The sequence below is a fragment of the Nyctibius grandis genome, chromosome 2, assembly GCF_013368605.1.
Source record: "Nyctibius grandis isolate bNycGra1 chromosome 2, bNycGra1.pri, whole genome shotgun sequence".
Lineage (NCBI taxonomy): Eukaryota > Metazoa > Chordata > Aves > Nyctibiiformes > Nyctibiidae > Nyctibius > Nyctibius grandis.
The window spans coordinates 28905033-28925646 of record NC_090659.1 but is presented as its reverse complement, the minus strand read 5'-3'; the positions used below and the strand labels follow the sequence as shown (position 1 = coordinate 28925646).

At 40.3% G+C, this 20614-nt stretch overlaps 1 protein-coding gene across 2 annotated transcripts; it reads left to right on the top strand.

Annotated features, from left to right (window-relative positions):
• The first annotated feature begins 136 nt into the window (after positions 1–136).
• On the top strand, positions 137–18905 carry CYBB (cytochrome b-245 beta chain). Of its 2 annotated transcripts, none has more exons than XM_068425175.1 (13): positions 137–217; positions 3162–3257; positions 4701–4806; positions 7201–7317; positions 8561–8706; positions 9515–9705; positions 12960–13089; positions 13906–13998; positions 15076–15329; positions 15621–15783; positions 16617–16763; positions 17947–18071; positions 18779–18905. In XM_068425175.1, exons 1-13 carry the CDS (start codon positions 173–175, stop codon positions 18903–18905), a joined length of 1740 nt encoding a protein of 579 aa, XP_068281276.1. In that variant the 5' UTR covers positions 137–172. The 2 variants fall into 2 exon arrangements, with proteins under 2 accessions (XP_068281276.1, XP_068281277.1); XM_068425176.1 differs by having other exon boundaries at positions 4701–4811; positions 7233–7317.
• Positions 18906–20614: the final 1709 nt, after the last annotated feature.

Sequence of the window (20614 nt, the reverse complement as noted above, 5' to 3'; positions counted from 1 at the left end):
AAACATGCTTGAAACAGAACTATGGACATGATTCAATGGTTAACTTATTTCCTAAATGAATGAGAAAGGAAACAGGTTGCTGCAAGCTTCTACTCTCACTTCCTTATGAGAGAAGACATAGACGCTGTCCCAGAAAGAACAGGACTGTTGTGCACACTCGTCTCAGGCAATCATGGGTAACTGGGTGGAGAACGAAGGACTGTCCATCTTTGTTGTTGTAAGTACAATTTTTATTGTGATTTGTGTCTAGTAAAAAGTTCTACAGAAAGTTGTACTAAGCAGATCTCACTGTGCCAGTGAAGGATGCATCTGGTTATTCAGGAACTAGGGCAGCAAGTGCAGTGAAATGCTTCGAGAGTAATTTTTAAGGAGCTCTGTCTGATATCTTGATTGCTGTAGGCTTCATTGTGAACTGAGAAATGATTGTATGTTAACTTTCATTTGCTTTGTTAGAAATATTTCAGTATCTGGGGTTTTTGGATGCAACAGTGACTTAAAGAAAACAAATAACATTACATCTCACTTAACCATGTGCGCTTCAACAGAGAAAGCACTTACAATAACAAGCCTTTCTTGCACTTTTATAAACAAAAGTGGGTGTAACTGAAAGCAGAGTGCGTTTGACGGTATAAAATTTGTATTAGAGTCAGATTCCAGAATTTAGAGCAGAGATTCATGAATCCTTCATTAAGACAACTGGTATTTAAACTGAGTTTGTAGACAACTTGCATGGAATAGCTGTGAAAGTAGGTTAAATTCATTCTGAGCAAGATTTAAAAGTACTGAAAATCCCAGTCATATTTAAAAGTGCTAAAGAGTAAGGCAGGGCAGTCCTCCTTGGAGAAAACTTAGGCAGAAGTGGGTATTTCTATGTTGTCTTTTTTTTCACTTCACAGTGTGATACAAGAGCTATAGGTATACAATTTTATATAGATATATAAATAAAAACATATACAACACCAAAATGTAATACCAGTTAAGGGATTGCTGCCAGTCGTGGTTGGTGTATGTAAGTACTGAGAGGAAATAAAATAAGAGAGAGAACTTCTATATTTGTGGTGACTGAAATGTGAACATCTTTATTCAGAAAGGTATTTCTGCTGCTATGAACAATTGATACTTACATATTACCTTTACATTGTAGATGTGTAGCTCTAGTTTAGGAACATAACCCTGGCACTTTAGCACTTTGAAAAGGAGTAACTGTGTTTGCTGTCACTTTCAGTGAATTAAGGAAGTTGAAACTGCCAAGAGGTGAATTCTGGCATTTTTTTTTTCCACCAATACTGAAATATTGAAAGAATTAAGTAAGAGGCCCTTATTTTGTTCAAATAAGGAATTTGTTTTTAGAGTCTCAAAGCTATTAACAAGGTCAGCTAATAGGGAAGGAAACTAAAGAAGTCACTGATAAGGACTAAGCTAAAAGGACAGTTCTCTGGAAGCCTTACCAAAGTGTTCTGTATTGTCCTCTACAGCTTTACTGCACACTGACTACGGTACAGGGTTATCCAGTGCTTGATAGAAACAGGACAGACACAATTTCTATTGATTTTCCCCAACAAAACAGAAACATGGCAGCCTTAACCCCAGCCAGTGCTGCCTTCACTGGCCCTAGCTAAAGAGCCCAGATGGCTGCTAACTCTGCAACTCAACCCAAGCTGCCAGAGTGTTCAAAGGGTCCGTGTTCCATATGGGTCAACACCAAGAAGAACTTTGAGAGACCATCAAGAATCATGCCAAACTTCTTGGTCTTCTGGGCATGCTGTCAGGCTACCGTACATGGGAGTGGCACACTCTCACTTTAAATGCATATCCTAAGCATTTAATCCTGAGATGAGCTTTGTTTTTTAATGAGGTTTTGGGGATTTCCCATATACTGCCTTCCCCTGATGGAAATCCCTTCATTTCCCTGTATTTATGCCACAAGGGTAAGACATTTTAAAGATCTAAACCAATAGCAATTTTTTTACAGTGTCAGCTGGGCTAAAGAACTAGCAAAATGTATGGGTTAGGAGGGGTGAGGGACTGTAATGGCACAGTTTCTGGCATCCTTAACTTATAACCAGAGACTGTGTTTTCTCCCAGTTCTCAGACTTTCTCTCTTCTATTTTCATGCACCACCTAGTAAATCTGCTTAGACTGAGGGTGCACTGATACACATTGGTTTCACTATGGGATATGAAATTAGCCAACCAGCTCCAGAAGGGCAAATGGACAGATTCACTATGATCTCTGTGGCTGGACAGGCTCATAGCTGCCTTAGATAGCTTTAAGAAGGGCTAATAACTTCTCTTTCCCTAAAGAAAACTGCACAGTAGGCTATGCAAGTGTGAGAGAATACTGCAGTACAGCTATGAAGAAGTCCAGTTTTGGGTAGTCTAAATACTACCAAAGTGCCTGCGTTTAATATTTCCTGCTGGCTGATTTCAGACCTTCACAGCCTCCTACTCAATAAAAAGCATTAGGCCTTAGGAGTAATTTAGGCCATCTATATTTAGACCTCAAGCTTCTTTGTCACAGAATCACAGAATGGTTGGGGTTGGAAGGGACCTCTGGAGATCATCTAGCCCAACCCCCTGCTAAAGCAGGTTCCCCAAGAGCATGTTGCACAGGGTCGCGTCCAGGTGGGTTTTGAATATGTCCTTTGGCATGGCTCCTAAGTCTTCCTCTTACATATGTTAATTTGTCTGAGGAACCGCCACTTGGAAGAGGCCCTAACCTTTAATGATGTTTGGAGATCCAACTAGACTCGCAGACTTAGCTAAACACCTGTAATATGATGGGCCTTATATAATCACAGAATCATAGAATCATTTAGGTTGGAAAAGGCCTTTAAGATCATCGAGTCCAACCGTAAACTTAACACTGTCAAATCCATGTCCCTAAGTGCCACATCTACACATCTAAACCCTTATGCAAAAGTTTCAACTATCCATTTCTGTATTTTGATTTATTGCCACTCCTGTGTGCACCCAGCAGAGCCCATTTCCACCAGAAAAATTTCTATCAATCGCCCCTGCTGAACACTTCATACCCTGCAGTATGCTTCTCTCTGCAAACAGAGGCACAATGAACTAATTGACCGTTATCTGAACTGTGTAAATTCAGATGTATGATCTCTAACAACAAACTGTAAAGTTTTCTGTTCCTTTCTCTTTCAGCTTGTGTGGCTGGGGCTAAATGTCTTCCTCTTTTGGTGGTACTATCTCGTATATGATGTCCCACCAAAATTCTTCTACACCAGAGTACTCCTTGGCGTAAGTACAAAACATGTATTACCTTGGCATAGACTGAGCACATCATAGCATTTTTTCCCTAGTTTTATTTGTTTGAAACAGGATCAAGTAGCTGGAGCAGCAGGTTCATGTCAGGGTTAAAAGTCACGTGCAAACAGAAAACTGAATGCAGACAGATGTCCAGTGCTTTTGAATAGAAAGCTGGTAAGCAAAATAGAGAGATCCCATTCTAAAGATGTTTTCAGGTAACTATTATGCTCCTGGTAATTAAAGTGAACGTGCATTGCGGCTGCTTTATTAAGCAAAAGATTAATAAAATATTGCCATTGCACTATTGTGCAATCTTTTCTCCATGCAATTATTTTTCATAGCATGAATAGTTTACAAAGCTATTAGCTCTGAAAAGCAATCATCATTCATATATTCATCAAGTGTGTGAACAGTAGTCAAGTAGTGAAGTGATCCTGGACCCTGGGCTATTCAATATAAACCAACTGGTTAATGCAGCATTATGTGTTCTACCACAAACTTGCTTCCAAATCTACCATGGGTCATGACCAATTGACAGAGAAATTTCATTTGTTCACGTATTTTAAAAGCCTGATCACAGACATAAAAATCAGACTAAGCTTCAAATTACAGAACATGCCACTTTGTAAAAGGTTTGCAAAGCCATGGTTTAATTCAACAAAGCATGAAATCCCATTCTGCATATGGCTTCAGATCTATGGATCAAATTCTGTCCTTTGCAATCATGGTGCAGTTGCCTTTGAAGTCACAGAGACCTGTGTGGATAACCAGATCTCAGTGTAACCCCAAGTCAGTTACTGTGATTTGAAACCTGAAAGGGTCCTAATCAATGCAAAGAGAGCAAATGTTATCTTTTCCTTCCCTTCAGTGTGTTTGGATTAATATGGTCATTATTCCCTCCTTTCAAACAGTCTTTGTCAAAATCTGAAATCATTCAGAATGTGAAAAGCAATGTTAAGGGAACATATTCCTAAAAGACGAGGCAACAAATTTCCCTAGACTGCCTTTACTGACAACAGAGAACATAAAACCACTTCCCTCATAAGCTGTCCTCTCTACTGTAACCCCCCAGCTAACTGAAACCACAGCAGTGAGAATGTCTTTATAGCCTTGGGACAGAATACTCTGCTAATGGCTTAGACTTGCATCTGTGTTTGGCCATTGATTGTTAGACATGACAGGGAGCTTTTTGTACAACCATATTATTTCAAAACTGGAAATAGAAGGTGTGTCTCTGGAGGAATGTGTTCTGTCTGCATACATGCCTCTGGCTTGGCCAGAGCATGACTACTCTAAAATGTGAACATTGTTAGTTAACTCTAGATCTCACACTCGTGAAAAGTTTTGATATAATAAGTAAATTAAATCTGCCTATCCATGTCCTGGATAATGTTGTAGATAATTCATTTAATAATGGCATCTCTCCAATTACAGCGTGCTTTGGCTCTGGCAAGGGCCCCTGCAGCTTGTCTGAATTTCAACTGCATGCTGATTCTGCTGCCAGTATGTCGAAACTTGCTCTCCTTCCTCAGAGGATCAAGTGCGGTAAGATGAAGAAAGAATTTCAAAATTTATGAAAGATAATAACCCAAGCAGCCTTGCAAATATACCAAGCAACTTCATCCAAGTTCCCCAAATATACTGTACTTTGAGGATGTCCTCTTTTAAGTAGATAAGCCTGGAGTTTTGCTATGAGCAAGACTGAGGTCTATATGCCAATGGTGTATCCAGAGCTCTGTTGAGAGCTTTTTTCTTGCCTCCTGGGCATTGTGCTGCCCTGGAGGCAAAGTCCCTCTTCTGGCTGGCAGCAGCCGTAGGTGGTGCTTACACACATTTACCTTGTTTGTCACTGATACAACACCCATTTATATCAGGAGATATTAGCCCACGTCTTCTGTCTTTGTATGTTCAGTTCTTAAAGTAAATGTAGCCTCTCACAGACTTTCAGAATGGGACTTTTTTTCAGGTTCATAAATTAGATTCTTTCTTGTCCGAGTTGCGTTTCCATCTGGGGATGAAACAGTTCATAGGCCTTTTGACCATTTCTAGCTCCCAAATGCAAATGTTATATACAGCACCAAGGAACCAGCACTTAGAAAAGGACAACTGATTCTAGGTGACAGTTGGAGAGCCCTCCTATGATAGCGCTGACTGAATCACACTGCTGAAATCTAGATCTCTGGCTGTTACAGCAGAAATAATGCAGACAATGCATGCCATGGGGCAGTGAAAAATTAATATTCTCCTCAAGCTCATGAACTGTCCTTCCAAATATATAATGATTCCTCCTTTCTTTCTAGCCTCTTTAATATAGACATGGTCAACACCACCAGTTCACAAAAGTTGCTTTTCATCTGTAAATCTAGTATAAATTCTTTCACGCAAATGAGACAGTCTGTGGGGGGCTGAAACAGCAGAGCAAAAGAGGAAGCAATAAAATAGATGCAGTGTTTCAAGACTCCTTCGTGGGGAAAGAGAGTGGGATATGAAGTAATAAGAAAATAATCAGAGACAACCCAGGCTGTACATCCATCTAGTACAAATATTCTGGCAACCAGTGTGGCTGGTTGTCACACACAAGCGAGATGTGTCTGCCACATTAAGCTCCTAAATTGCCTGTTTAAGGCATAATCCTTAGAAATATAAAGTTGGAACTACACAGACCAAGCTTTCAGTCTTCTGCTGTACCCCTTCAGATTCTGGGATGCTACAAAAGCAGACAGCTGTACCCCTGTGTATGTAAAAGAAAAAAAGAATAGTAAGGAAAGCTGTAGGGTTAATGTTGTTGTTCCCCTGCCCTGAGAAAGGTCAACTAGTATCTGACAAAATTCAGAGTGGACTCCTCAGGCTGCAGAAGTCAATAAAGAACATGAATTTAGTAAGAATTAATGTTGATATTGGATGAATGCAACTGGAAAATACTGATGAGCTCTTGGTCATACAGGGCCTTCATGAGGTCTGAAATAGATTCCATGGGGGTCAAGCGGAAAGCAGGCTGGGCAGAGGTCTTCTGAGGTCAAAGCAATGAAAGAGCTGAAAACACTTTTGGAGACGATACTGGAAGGCTAAAAAATGATTCCAAGGGTTGAAAATTGTGCTTCAGCCGGGACTTTATGCTACTTGTCCCGAATTGCTCATCCCCTAACATCTAAAGCTTAAATTTTCTAACCAGGATCTCGATGAAGCTGTCCCTCTTCTCTCAGTATTCAAGCTAGAGAGTAAGTCCTTCTGCCTTGGGAACTGTGGTAGAGTCACTCAGGCTACACCCAGTTTGCAAGTGAGGACCATGCAGAGAGCTACATCTCCATTTCTGCTGCCTGCCTGCAGCTCGCCATCTTGCTGATAGTGCCAGGCCATATGAGGAAGCGAAGGGCTCTGAGGACGAGCAAGGAGGGGAGGGAGGGGCATAAAATAGGACTGTTGGACAGTTGGTATTTGTTTAACTTCAGTTGCTTTTTGCAATAAAGCCATACCTCAGGAAGGAGGTAATTTTATATCTTAAGCAAAGCACGCACAGCCCAGTGTGCCAGTGGTAGTGTCAGGACCGTGGTGGCCTTAGCGCAGGGGTACAGCTGCTTATACTTGTTCTGCTGTTTCTTTAATTAGATATGCTCTGCAAGTAACACCTGTGAGGATCTCTTAAAAAAAATCATGATTTTTAAATGTCAAATAAATTATTGAAAGGGTAGTGACCATTCCAACAGCACTGTCATTGGGGTTAAGAAGAGGGGAGAATTGTTCAAACCCACTGTTCAATAGGAATGTGCTGGAAACTCTTGCCCTTTACATCTTGCCATCCAGACTATATAGTACATATATATATGTAGGAATTCTAGGAATTCTAGAATTTTGCTAGCAATGCCACCAATTGTTGTGCTCAGGACCTCTGGTTTTGTCCCTGCATTTACATAAGTATGCAGAGACATCATAATAGTCTTCAAATACTTCTTTTCTTCAAATCCAAAGTGCTGCTCTACTCGTGTCAGACGACAGCTGGACAGGAACCTTACCTTTCACAAAATGGTGGCCTGGATGATCGCCCTTCATACTGGTTGGTACTCAAATGTATCTTTGTTTATTGCTTTCTTGTGCATTTTACACAGACCCCAGGTGGGATTGAAGTTCTTAATGATATGGGCAGAGACCTGATTTTATTAACCTAAAGGAGTCAGCGTGTGCCGAGGCTTAAATCAGTTTCCAAATATTATTCTGCAACTGGCAGAGAACAAAAGATAAATAAGAAATAATACTTTTCTTTTGAACCGTTGGCACCATTTATGACACTGGTTACTAAAGAGTATTTAGCGATGCCCTGAGAACCACATACCCTGACTTTAATTCTTGTTTAGACTTATTTCTTAGCTCGCATGTCTGAAACAAATAATAGAAATAATGAAAGAAAAGGGTATAAAAAGCTTGGACAGGCCATGGAAATGTTTTCATATTTTATCTTTCATTTTCTGTCTTTTCTTTTAATCAAATTTGTCACTTCTCAATGCAAATACCTTACAAATCATATATCCTAGAACAGTCTTCATATCAGTAGATTACTTGAGCTGAGCAGGTTCCCCTTCTGAGCTGTGGCTGAAATCTCACCACCACTTCATAGAAAAGGAGCAGGGCAATGCAGGTAACATAAAGCCACAGAGGAGGTCTGCAGCAGAGATGGATTGTTTGGGGGTGTTAGATCTGTACCCATCATGCCCTCTTTTGAAGGTGAATAAGTATCTGGTGATTCAAAAGGGTAAAAAATTTGAAAAGCATTGCACGGCTTACCCCTGCAATAATGTGTAGTGGAAGGAGTGTGAAACACCTCAGCTGTACTAGGTTTATGGACACGTCCAGCTCAGCAAGAACATTATTACTGATTGTTAGCAATACAGCAGAACAAAGCAGCACTAGCAAATGTGACACCAAAGAGATCCAGATTCACTTCTTGGCTCTTCTATAGAAATCCTGGATGATCCTGACAAATCATGTAAGCCATCCCATGCTTCAGCTTCCCGTGTATTAGGGTACTACTACTTGAATTGTTGAAAGCCTTTGTTGAACAAAGACATGCTGGAAACTTCCCTTTCCTTCTTTCCTTCCCCCACCCAAAAAGATGTAAACTTCAGATGGTAAAGCTTTAACAGTAAAACATGTCAGTGACCTGAAATTGTGATGAAGAGGGTGAGAGTGGCAAAGGTCCTTAGCTGCAGTTGGCAAATGTTATGATGTTTCAAGTGTTACCCAAAACCACTGAGTACTTGTCTTGTGCTTCAGCATGATTGTTTCTTTCCTGTCCCTCCTAGCAATTCATACCATCGCACACTTATTCAATGTAGAGTGGAGTGTGCAAGCCCGTGTTGAGGAGAAAGGAACTCTGGCAGCTGTGCTTTCTAGCCTTGGTGATAACCCACGTGAAAGCTATGTCAACTTTTATAGAAAAAATATTGGGGTAAGTGACATCACACTGCAGAGTCATTATTACATTTGTTTAGATGATCATATAAGACTATTTGAGTAGAGCGTCTCCTTCTGGTGTGCATAATCTGGGTTTGGGCCATCTTGCAGAAAAACCTTGTATAATTGATTCTTCTATATTTGTCAGTAATATTGTTGCTGAATTTTGGTAGTCCTTTAAACTTTTTCACCTGAGGATTTCGAAGTAGTTTTAAAACATTATGTAGAAACAAATACCCGGTAAAGCAGTCTTCTGACTAAGGTAGACATGGCACAGAGAAAGGTACGAGAAATCAAGGCAAAAGTTTTGGACTTGGCCTTCTTAAGCTCTGGTTAAAAAACCCAAAAGTAAGGAACTTCCGCACTCCTCAGAAGCACCAAGTGTCCAATCTCTGTATAAGTTACAAGACCCACAGCTGCACGACGCCACTGAAAAGGAAAGCTTGCATTAAGCTCCCTAAATGTGGATGTAGGACTCCAGCTCTTAACAATAGAGCTGTGCAAATGTGTTCACCTTCCCCAAGCCTGTACTACTGAGCAGTGGCAGAGTAAGAAACAATGTTCAGTGCATGAATCAGCGGAAAACCCTTTCTCTCTACTTCCACTTACTTTAGTAAAGGTAAATCTGCAGTGCAATAAAAATGGAGTGGGATTTTGGCATTGCTGGCATACAAATTCACAGAGGATGACTTAAAGACTTACAACATGGTAAAGGATTTGGCAAGTAAGACAGACTGATGGTTCAGCTGGCTCTGCTTTGATGCAACCCCTTCCTCAGACCAATATGTGCAATTATTTCACAGAATCCTGTGGGGGGCCTATATGTGGCTTTCACGTACTTGGCTGGTCTCACGGGTGTTATCATCACGCTGGCCCTCATACTAATCATCACGTCATCCACCAAGACCATCCGAAGGTCATATTTTGAAGTATTTTGGTATACCCACCATCTCTTTGTCATCTTCTTTATCGGCCTTGTCATCCATGGTGCTGGGTGAGTATTTGCACTTTATCACACAATACGTGATAACTACTGTATCTTAATGTAAAGCCCGCTACACACATAAGTATAGGGACTTAGCTCACTAAGCAGCGGTTATTTTTGGTGGTAATGATAGGCCAATACAGGCTCTGAAGGCCAAGAGGCTCTCACTGATACATGCAACAACCTATTCACATGCATAAGGCTTTATGAGACTCTGGCTTACTTAGGCTCACTGATACTCAACTTCTGATATTTTAATTGGAAAACTTTTTCAAGGTTTCCGTTTCTAATTGTTAATTTATCTTTCTCTCCTAAAAGGAATTGCATCACATATATGCATGTAAGCAGACCTGAGCATAAAAATGATAAAAACTCTAGGATTTTGTTGGGTAGATGAAAACTGTAATAACACAGATTTATCTTTCAGACTTGGATGAACTTTTAATATCAGCAGGACTTCAGAATAGATTTTTAGCTGTTGCAGCTCAAATATAGGCAACTGTAAGTTTTTGTAAATTCCAAATGCCCGACATCTTTTTCCACTGTTGGCTCATTCCATACGTTCTTCTGAAATAGCTGAAAAGCCTGATGAAACAATTTTAGCACCACACAAACACAATTTTAGCACTTAGAAAAATGAACTTTAATTCCATTTTATAAGACCACAGAACTGATGCATAAAGAATAAAAAAAGGCTAAAGTATCCAAGCCACATTTCATAGTACATAATTATATTATATTGTCCATTTTAAAGGAAATTCTAGGTGCACTAGAAAGTGTGCTCTAAAAATGCCAAGCAAAAATGACTATTCAAAAACACTTCCTCTCAGTCCAGTAGTGCCAGAAAAAAAGACAGAAATGAGAGTACAAGAGGAAGACCAAAAATAGAAGGCAGATGAGAATCGCCACCAGCATATTTGTCCATTCCAGCTTCCAAAACAAGAAGGTTTGAGCAAAACCTGTTGAAGGAAAAGAACAAGTGCTTCATGGTTCCTGTAGCAAAAATTATATAGTTACTGACAAAATGTCCAAACTTGCCAGTAGTTACTACACAATGCTATCAGAAACCAAGCGTTGCCCTTTCTAGAGGTCAGTGAGGAGCATATATTTCATAAAAGTTGACTTTTTATTTACTTGGATGTTCAGTACACTTCCACCATTTTAATTGCACTGTACTGAAAAGACAAGAATTTGGGCAGCAGTGGGGTTGAACATGGTTGTCAGAGAAGTTCAGCTATCCTTTGCAAGGAGATACACACAGGAATACTTTTATCTGTAGAGGGAAGGATGCTTTCTGGCTGTGAACTCAGTGGCCTCACTTATTTGGCCTCAAAGGCAAGAATGACATTTTGAGTTTAGAGAAAATACTAATACACCAAAAAATATTGGACGGGCTTTTTACACTCAAGGAAGGCATCTTAGGTGTATGAAGATGGATGTTATGGAATAAATATGATCTGACAGTCTCAAAGTAACACGTTAGAGAGAGGCATAGATGCCAGTTTATCTCAGCAGACAAAAGGCTGTGTGTCATACATACGTATATATACATCCATACATATAAGTTTATAGAGAAAATTGAACCAAAGAAAAATAATAGAATTGAAGGGGCAGATTCTTGTTCATTACAAGCTGTTACAGCACTTTTGTAGCACTGATGTATTTTGTGCATGAGCTATGTGTCACAGACAAATGTCCCAAACTTCCCATCATAGTAGATGTAAAGAGGAGAGAGTAGAGCGATTCAGATCACCCTGCCTTGGAAGCTAAAGTAAAACTTTCAGCCGAAAAAGAAGTAATTAGAAGGCTGTACTACTGAAAGCTTAGTTACAGTACTGGAAGAGCATCTACACCGAGTAATAAGGGAAAAAAAAGTCTTGTCTTTTCTCTTGTACAGTGTACTGGCATTGTCAAACCTTGAATGGAGCATGAGGCAAAGCAAAAACCCTCAGGCCCACTTTCCCTTAAGCAATGGGGTGAGGAGTGGCAGGAAATGGGCTCCTCCTGTTCCCGTAACTCATCCCAGAGGGCGGCTCAGCTGAACCCGTTGCCACTAGTGGGGAAGTAAAGTGCAACTGGTGATGTTCCTGCAAATTGCAACTCGTGATGCTCCTGGGACAGTGTCATTCCTTCCCTTTATTTTTCAGGCAGGATGTTAATCAAACCTTTAATGAGGAAGAGGTTCATTAGTAGTATTTATGAGCAGTGCAATCTTTTAACTTTCAAGATTGTGCACAGGCTTTCTAATAGTCCTCTGATAAATCTGTCACTTAAAGCTAGGCATACATATGACTTAGATATCACGCTTTTTTGAAATACCAGAAACAAAGTTTAGTTCACAGAAACTGAGCTAGAAAAGCAGAAAGAGAAGTCATGGGAAGAAGATACCAACAGAATCATATTGACATAAAACTGAACAACCTGATCAGAATCAGACCATTTCTAGGGAATATCAGCAGATCTTAATCTGAATTTCTCTACTACGACCCTCACTAATTACCATCATTTTTGGGATTCTCACACACCCCTGAGGTTGGCAGAACTCCAGTCAGAGGCAGGAAATAGTGAACTAGATCAGAACATATTTTTCCCCCTCAAAACTGAAATTGTCTTTCAGCACTAGCTCTGCCACTGGAAATACAGCTGAACTAGAGCAGTCAGGCTTCTCTATAACAAAACAAACAACAACAACACAAAACCCTAACCAAGCAAGAATATAGAGGCCAGATCATTAATTGACATAAGCTTCTTTGCATCAGAAGCATCTGTGTTCATTCACACCAACTGAACAGCTACTCCACAGCTTTAGAGGGAGAGGAAGGGTCAAAGGAAGAATGAATGTTGGAAAGGGCTCTCCAGATTTCTAAGATAAACAACAGAAATAATTTCTGTACTGGTCATTAGGAAATTTATTACCTTGCCCCCTCCAGGTTTTGTTTTTAATTGAAGAAAAAGGTAGGATAACTCTGAAAGGAATGAAGCTTTCCTATTGTGACCACTTCCTGGAAATGGTAATGGACATACCTCTCAGTTCCTTGCCCGATCTTGTAGTCAGTATTTTCCCCTACAAACCTTCCTCCCTATTTTTATCATTTTAATAGCAATTTTGTGGGTTTATTAGGGTAGTAAAGCTGTATCAAAGCTGTAGCACTGCAGAAGTCCACAACTCCACATAAATGGAGTAGTACTTAAATAGAATAACAATAAGGGACAGATACCTTAATTTTCATTTCATTGCCTTAATGATTTTAATTTTTTTCCAGGCGTATTGTACGGGGGCAGACAAATGAGAGTCTGGCTGAACATAATCCAGAGATTTGCTACAAGAACTTCACTCACTGGGGAAGGAAGGGGGCTTGCCCAATCCCCCAGTTTGCAGGGAATCCTCCTATGGTAAGAACAGTTGTCTTGAGTGTAAATCTGATTTAAAATGTTTACAGTTCACTCTTTTTGTTAAATACCATATGCACTTGCTGTAGAAAAGCAGCTACATACCCCCCAGTGCTCTTCAGTGGCAGCTTTCTTTACTTAAAGCAATAGATTTCGACACAATGGATTACACACAGAAATGGATTACAGAGACAGACAACCCATTTCCAGTGCACCATAAAATAAGCACAATTAACAGGCAAGGCAAAAGAGCAAATTGTATCTGAGAACTGTTTACCCAAAATGTATTTTGTGGCTTGTGGGGATTTCTAGAAAGCGCTATAATCCACATAATAAATAGTTTCAGATTATTAAGGGACTAATGATAATTAACAGAAAATTAATGCCTCTGGAAACTGAAACTTCATCTTTTATTGACTAACCAGACTGGTTGTTCACATTTCAGACTGATACGTTAACAGAAACCACATCTTTTCCTGCAGTAATACGGACCTGAGTCAATAATACATTCAGAGCTTTACTCCACATTTCACTTAGTTACCTTAATTTTTAGACAGAGACAAAATCACTCATAGGAAAATACCTTCCTATAACTCTAGTAGCAACTAAAAAGCCAGCTGCAACTCTCAACAGAAAAAGAAATTCCCCCTCTGACCATAAGTAATTTTGAGGGTGTCATATCTCTTAAGGGTTCCCTGCTCTGGTTGATAGAGAACCTACATTACTTGAATTTCATGTCTGCTCATAGCATTTCCAGGACTTCATTTAATCTAAGTTGCCATCTTCATCATCTAACTTCTCATTTTATTCTGCTTACAGACATGGAAGTGGGTAGTAGGTCCCATGTTTTTGTACCTGTGTGAGAGGTTGGTGCGGTTTTGGAGGTCACAGCAGAAGGTTGTTATCACAAAGGTATGTGTTGATGCTACGCTTAAAACCAGGTAAAAGATTACCAATTTTTCCAAATGGTGCAGCAAAGCCAATGCCTCCTACATGACAGACAAAGTTATCAGTGAAAGTCTGACAGCGAAATTAGCATGGCACTAAGCTCAAACGTATAAAAACTACCCTGGCCTTTCCCAATGTCATTTCCTCACATGGCACTGTGACACATTTTGTGGACATACCCTGTTCAAGTCGTAGCAGGATTTGAGTGATGACATTAGGTGTCTCTACTGTGCCTCGGTACAATGCTGACATTTTGGAAGGCTCCTATATACTAGTGTGCTTTTGGTAATTTTACCAAAATCTCTCTGAGCCATTTCTACACCATATCTATGGCATCTGCTTAGTTCCCTGTTGGCAGAAAATTTCTTCCACAATCCTAAGCACTATTATTAATACCTACATTAATAGATAGAGAGACTTGATTCTCCCTCTTGCAAATCTCTTTTGAAAATTGAAAATAACCTTGGCAGACAACTTTAGGATTAAAAAAATCATAGTGACGGAAATACTAGCCTTGCTTCTAGAATATTGCTTCTATTTATTCTTGGCTAAAGGTAGGCAGAATGCCCATCTTATAGGTCCCACCCAGCTATAATGTGAAAACATCAATTTCTAGTGGTACTATCTATCCAATTCCCTATCTGTATGATAGCCCTATGGTTTTGCCCCTATATATACAGTCAAATTCAATAACATTGTGCTCTATGCCACTGTGTAAGGTGCATCTGGAATTAACAAAGTGCATACATAGATCTGGTGATGTGTTACAAGATGTGCCAGTCTGACCTGTCCCTTTTGGAGTAACTGCAAGCATGGTGTGAAAAAATAATTCAACCAAAAATTCAGCATCTTTTGAAGTCTTTCATCTGGATGTCAGGTGCTGTTCCTCACTCACAGTTCTGCTGGGAACAAAGTTTCACCTGCTTTCCTTGCTCACATAGCAGAGGACAATGTTAGCGATGAAGGATGTAGATACATCCAGTGAACAGTGAAGACAGATTTCTTCTTTTCCCTTTTTTCCCCTTATCCCTCTCACTGTAGGTGGTCATTCATCCCTTCAAGACAATTGAGCTCCAGATGATGAAGAAGGGCTTCAAGATGGAGGTCGGACAATACATTTTTGTCAAATGTCCAGCAGTGTCTAAACTGGAATGGCATCCATTTACATTAACCTCTGCTCCAGAAGAGGATTACTTCAGCATCCACGTCCGTATTGTAGGGGACTGGACAGAGGGCTTGTTCAACGCCTGCGGATGTGATAAGCAAGAATTCCAGGAGGCATGGAAGTTGCCCAAGTATGTACAAAGAGTCTCCACAGTAAAGTTAACTAAGACCTATGACAGTTTAAATTTTGCTCGACCAGTTTGGTGGCACCTGTGATACAATCCTTAACTACTTCCATTGTAGATGTGGGCCTTAGATGGCTCTGTCCAGGTTCCTCCTATCAACACCACCTCTTCTTTTGCTGACTAGTATTCTACCCAAATGTGCATTGTAGCAGACAAATACATTACCTTTTTATTGTTATTTTAAATGGTGCTAATAAATATTCACTACTGATTTATTAAGTGTACTTTCAATTTCAGGATAGCTGTGGATGGCCCCTTTGGAACAGCGAGTGAGGATGTATTCAGTTATGAAACTGTTATGCTTGTTGGAGCTGGAATAGGGGTCACCCCCTTTGCATCTGTACTCAAGTCTGTCTGGTACAAATACTGCCATGATGCGACCAACCTAAAACTCAAAAAGGTGCGTGTCCTCTTTCACAGATCCCATGTTATTGTTCAAGGGCTGACAGCCCAAACCAAAACAGGCCCAGCAAAGGTGGTCTGGCTCTAGATATGCTTGAGTCCTAAGAGAAGTGTCCAGTTACCTCACAAGACTAGCAGGCAGGGAAGCAGGAGGGCCAAAAGCAAAAACATAATGAAAGGAGAAACAGTCTATGAACAAAATCACACATGCAAATCGTGATTGTGCAGATTTCCACTTGCAGTGGAGATGCTGTTCAATCTGCTTGAGAAACACAAAATCCAAGGCACCAATACAGCCCGTGCAAATATTGCATTGCTTCCCTAAGCACAGAGAGAACGACTTTACATCAGTGGAATAGCACTGCTACCATCCTCCTCTCTCCTCCTGCCCCTGGAAACTCCCGGTGCAGGGGTATAGGGTCACACTCTGCAGTTACGGTCATGTTCAGAGAACAGAACTGGTTTTGTTACCTGCTTTAATTTACCTTGCCCGCCAGCAGACAGGGAGATAGTCTATCTCTAAATCATTAATTTATGTCCTAACAAACTGTTTTACAAGGACATAAGTGGGGAAACATCATGAGCTAAAAATGTAACCCACTAGTGGAACAGAAATAGAAAGATGTTTCCTTGTTCTTGCAGTCACTCATTCTGCTTCACAACCCTCCCAGTGTCAAAACTCCTGAATAACTTCAATACCAGCCTACACATCTACTGAAATGGTCAGGGAAATTTCTACAAGAACTCTACAATCCCCATTCTGTCAGCAGATGTAAAACCAGAAACCATAAGTGCCTATGGCCCTTGACAGCTCACTCTTGTCTCTTCCAGATCTATTTTTACTGGCTTTGCAGGGACACTCATGCCTTTGAATGGTTTGCTGACCTCTTGCAATCTCTGGAGGCTCAAATGCAGGAGAGGAATAATGCTGAGTTTCTCAGCTATAACATCTACCTTACAGGCTGGGATGAATCTCAGGTAACAACAACATGGTGGAAAAATATCACTTCCATATGCACTGAGGTTGATGTTTGTGTGTTATGTTTTGATAAGTGGTTCAAATGTGTTTATCCTGGGCCTTCATCTGGCTCTCAGAGGTTTTCAGTGCAGACAGGTATCATCCACAGAAGTTACGAGGGATCAGCTGCTAATGTGCACTCTGACTTCCTTTCTGGTTTACTCTGGCTGTGCACTCTGGGCAGCAGTCCTTCCTCACAGCAGCAACCTCAGCTGACCATGCAAGTATCTCTAACAGCATTTGGGACTGGAGAAGCTAATGCACAAGGTCTGAGCGATGGCAGCATATCTATTTCAGGACTCTCATGAGTTCTCTATCTGATCCCATGCATGTAGGTCACTGTAGGGATACAAAGGACCAGATCTTCCATGAGCCACTTGATAACGTATGATTGAGTCAGGAAAGGTGCTCACTCTGTTACTTTTAGTGATGTTTTATTTTACTTATATCTCACCATTGCAAAATTCACCACGTGCCTGAAGTGGTGTAGCTCAGCCAGACGGACAGGGAGGGGTAGGAGTAAGGTAGGAAGTTATCACACAGGCAATGGAAAAACAGGAAGGAAAGAAGAAAAGTCACACAATTCTTGGGAGAAAGTTACCTGTAACTTTTTTGGCATATAAAAGTGCTGCAGAACTCTGCAAGGCCTCAGCTTATGCCCTTAACCACATCTTCTCCTCCTCCTGGTTTTATTTAGCTTAGCTGGTCTAGGTGAAAGTTATACAGGGAGAGTGGACAAGACCTCCTACGGATCAAATGTTCCAGAGATCAAACTGTCAGGATTTCATTAAGGTCAAGGGAGTTGTATTATTGTACCTGAAGGGAAAGTTTTGTTTTAATTTACAGCTTTATTTTACAGTTCTTAGACTAAACTAATTCATTGCAAAAGAAACGTAATTAATTGCTGTTTTCAATGCTTTATAGCTTTAACTCTTGAGGTCTTCCAATCTGGGGAAAAGGGAGAGACAGATACTGATAGTCAGGACTTTACCAATGTTAGCTTTCTTTGCTAAACACCATAAATTCCACATTCTTGGTTTGGAAATAATTCAGTATGTATTGAAATTATTTTTTTTAACAGAAGATAATGCTGCCATATCTAACTCTGTCTTTACGCTGTCTTTTGTGTTTCGTTTCCCACAGGCCACTCATTTCGTAGTGCATCATGAAGAAGAGAAAGATGTGATTACAGGCCTTAAACAGAAAACCTTGTATGGAAGACCTAACTGGGAAAACGAGTTCAAAACTATTGCAGGGCAGCATCCTGGGTAAACCTGTACAAATTGAACTTCCTCTATCTAAATACCATAATAGCACAATCTTGTTCCTTTGGCTGATAAAGTTTGAGGAGCATTTTTTTTCTAACAGTCTCCAGGTATTTTCTATTCTTGTTTCAGCCATGGACATGATCTACAGTCTTGACCAAATTGTTTTAACCTACAATTTTAAAAGAAATCATCCCTTTTTGGTGAGGTACTTCATGGAGTGTCTAATTACTAGCAGAAGGTTTAGAAAAAAACATACCCCATCATTCCAGCTGAAATAGATAGGAATATCAGGTGATGTCAAAATACCTCCAAAAATACTTTCTACCTCAAAAAACAAAACCTGAATATGGGTGACCTTTAGCTGAGCACCCAAAATTAGTAGGAAAAAAACAGAACTGTTCCTTTCAAGAATTTGTGCTGTAAACTCTTTGAAGCTGTATTTCCTTGATTCCACAAAGGTCAATAAACCTGTCTTCACTGACTTCTGCTGAGCTGAGATTTAGCCCACCATTTGTTTTAGAAGCAGTAAGTGCCTTGCAAGTTTTAAGGGGTTACAAGTTTAAGAGGTAGACATCCAGTTCTATTTTAGTTCCTGTAACTGAGAAAAAAAAAAAACCTTGCACCTACAAAACCTAAGATTGATTTACATGAAGAACATCTAGCTGCTCCATACCTAGTTCCTGACCATTTTTTCATTTTCTTAACAGCTCCAGAATAGGTGTTTTCCTCTGCGGACCTGAGGGCTTAGCTGACACACTCAACAAGCAAAGCATCAGCAACTCGGAAGCTGACCCACGAGGAGTGCACTTCATTTTTAACAAGGAAAATTTCTAACTCCCAAGCACATGAGAGTCATTCAATACAAAGTCTAAAGACTGGATCTCTTTTTCTATTTGGAGTCTGTGAAGGACAGCTCAGCTTCTAATCTCAGCTACACAACTGCAAATCCCTTTGCTTCTTGGGAATTATTTTGGCGCTGTGGTAGAGTAAAAGACTCAAGTTTTACCTTAGGGAAGTGTGCACTGCCCTCTTCGTGCTGGCAATTTAGCAGAAATCTATTTTCTTTGTCTGTGTGAGGGGATTTCCCTGCAATTAACTGCCTTTATCCTCCTGTTATTCATAATGACTGCTGAAGGGTCTAGGCAGCCATATGCATTTGGGAGCCAATTCACACTGATAAAGCTTAATGCTATTAAACAATAAAGCATTCTAGCATAATGCTTGCTATTAGGAGACAGCTTATCCTGGTTACAGACAGTGCCTGGAACCAGGCAGGGTTAGGGAAGGGTGACTGGGAAAGACTGTTCCTTACAGGAGGAAATCTCCTTTGTGCACCAGCATCTTTCAGGCTTCCGAATACAAGCATAACCATCTGGCAGGCAGCTGAAAAGCAGCCATTCCTCTCTTTAGGAAAGCAGAGAACTGGAAAGGAACCACTTGGATTTCTGAGTGCCATCCCCACCCCAGCTGCAGGGAGATGACAAGGACAGAGTCAAACCAAGTCCCACACCTGGCACATGAGCCATCGCTCTGCTGCTTCGAACACTCTCAGTTTCACATCTTCAAATTCACAGTGCAGGGATCCAAACAAGAAGAGGTTTTGTGTTTTCAAGACTGCCATTTCTGAATTTCAGGGCTGAAAAAACTTCTTGCTAAATGATTTAATGGGTATTTTCTGAAGCATTCTTAAATGCACATAGTGCTTTTGGCCCTATTATTCAGCTGTTCCTGTTTGATGGTGAAACAGGTTTGAGAAAGCAAAGATCATGTGGGCAGTATCTGGAATAGCTATGAATAAAGTTTCTGATGTGTACAAGACAAATACACAGCACAGTACTTCCGTATGTACATTACAGGTAACAGGTTCTTAAAAAAAAAAAAAGGAACCAAAACTTTTAAAACCAGCAGCATAGAAAAAAATTGTGCAAAAAGCCTTGAAAAAGCCACAGTTTAGCATACCATGGGTCTCCTGTTCAGCCCAGCCACCCACTTACTGCCTTTCAAACTCCACAGTCAAGCCCTGTGAGTGCTCCTACACAGCACGAGACCTTGCTGACAGGTTCCTGTAATCACAGAAGAAAGTGGTGGCCTCCTCCTGCAATTTCAGACAAGTTTGTGTAGCCATCTGGTTGCATGTAGCATATTTTACACCTCAACTTGCCAGAGAGGATGTGTTCTCCCTTTACATTATTTTTAAATGTTATCCAAGCACTCCATGATACTTCAGAAGGACAGCTTACCAGTTCTTATTTATTAATATCAGTTTCTGTGAACTGTTAAATGACACAATGAATTATGTCAACAACTGAAAGGGAGGAAGCCACAGCTGGCGAATGCTAGCAAAGATCAACTCTTTCAGTTCTTTCCCTCAGAAAGGCCATATTTAAATCCACATAATTCTGTTTGAAACACACCTATTAAATTAGAATAGAGCTTAAGCAGAATTAAATACAATTTTTCTGTGGAATAAAAAAATGCTACCGAAACATAGTAAGGCTCTCATCCTGGGCAGAGAGCATTGAAATATTTGGCTTTGATTTTAA

Coding starts and splice junctions, on each gene's coding strand:
- CYBB (XM_068425175.1), top strand. CDS start 173: ATGGGTAACTGGGTGGAGAACGAAGGACTGTCCATCTTTGTTGTT. Junction 9,706..12,959: donor CTTGTCATCCATGGTGCTGG/GTGAGTATTTGC, acceptor ATTTTTTTCCAG/GCGTATTGTACGGGGGCAGA. Junction 13,090..13,905: donor TTGCAGGGAATCCTCCTATG/GTAAGAACAGTT, acceptor TTCTGCTTACAG/ACATGGAAGTGGGTAGTAGG.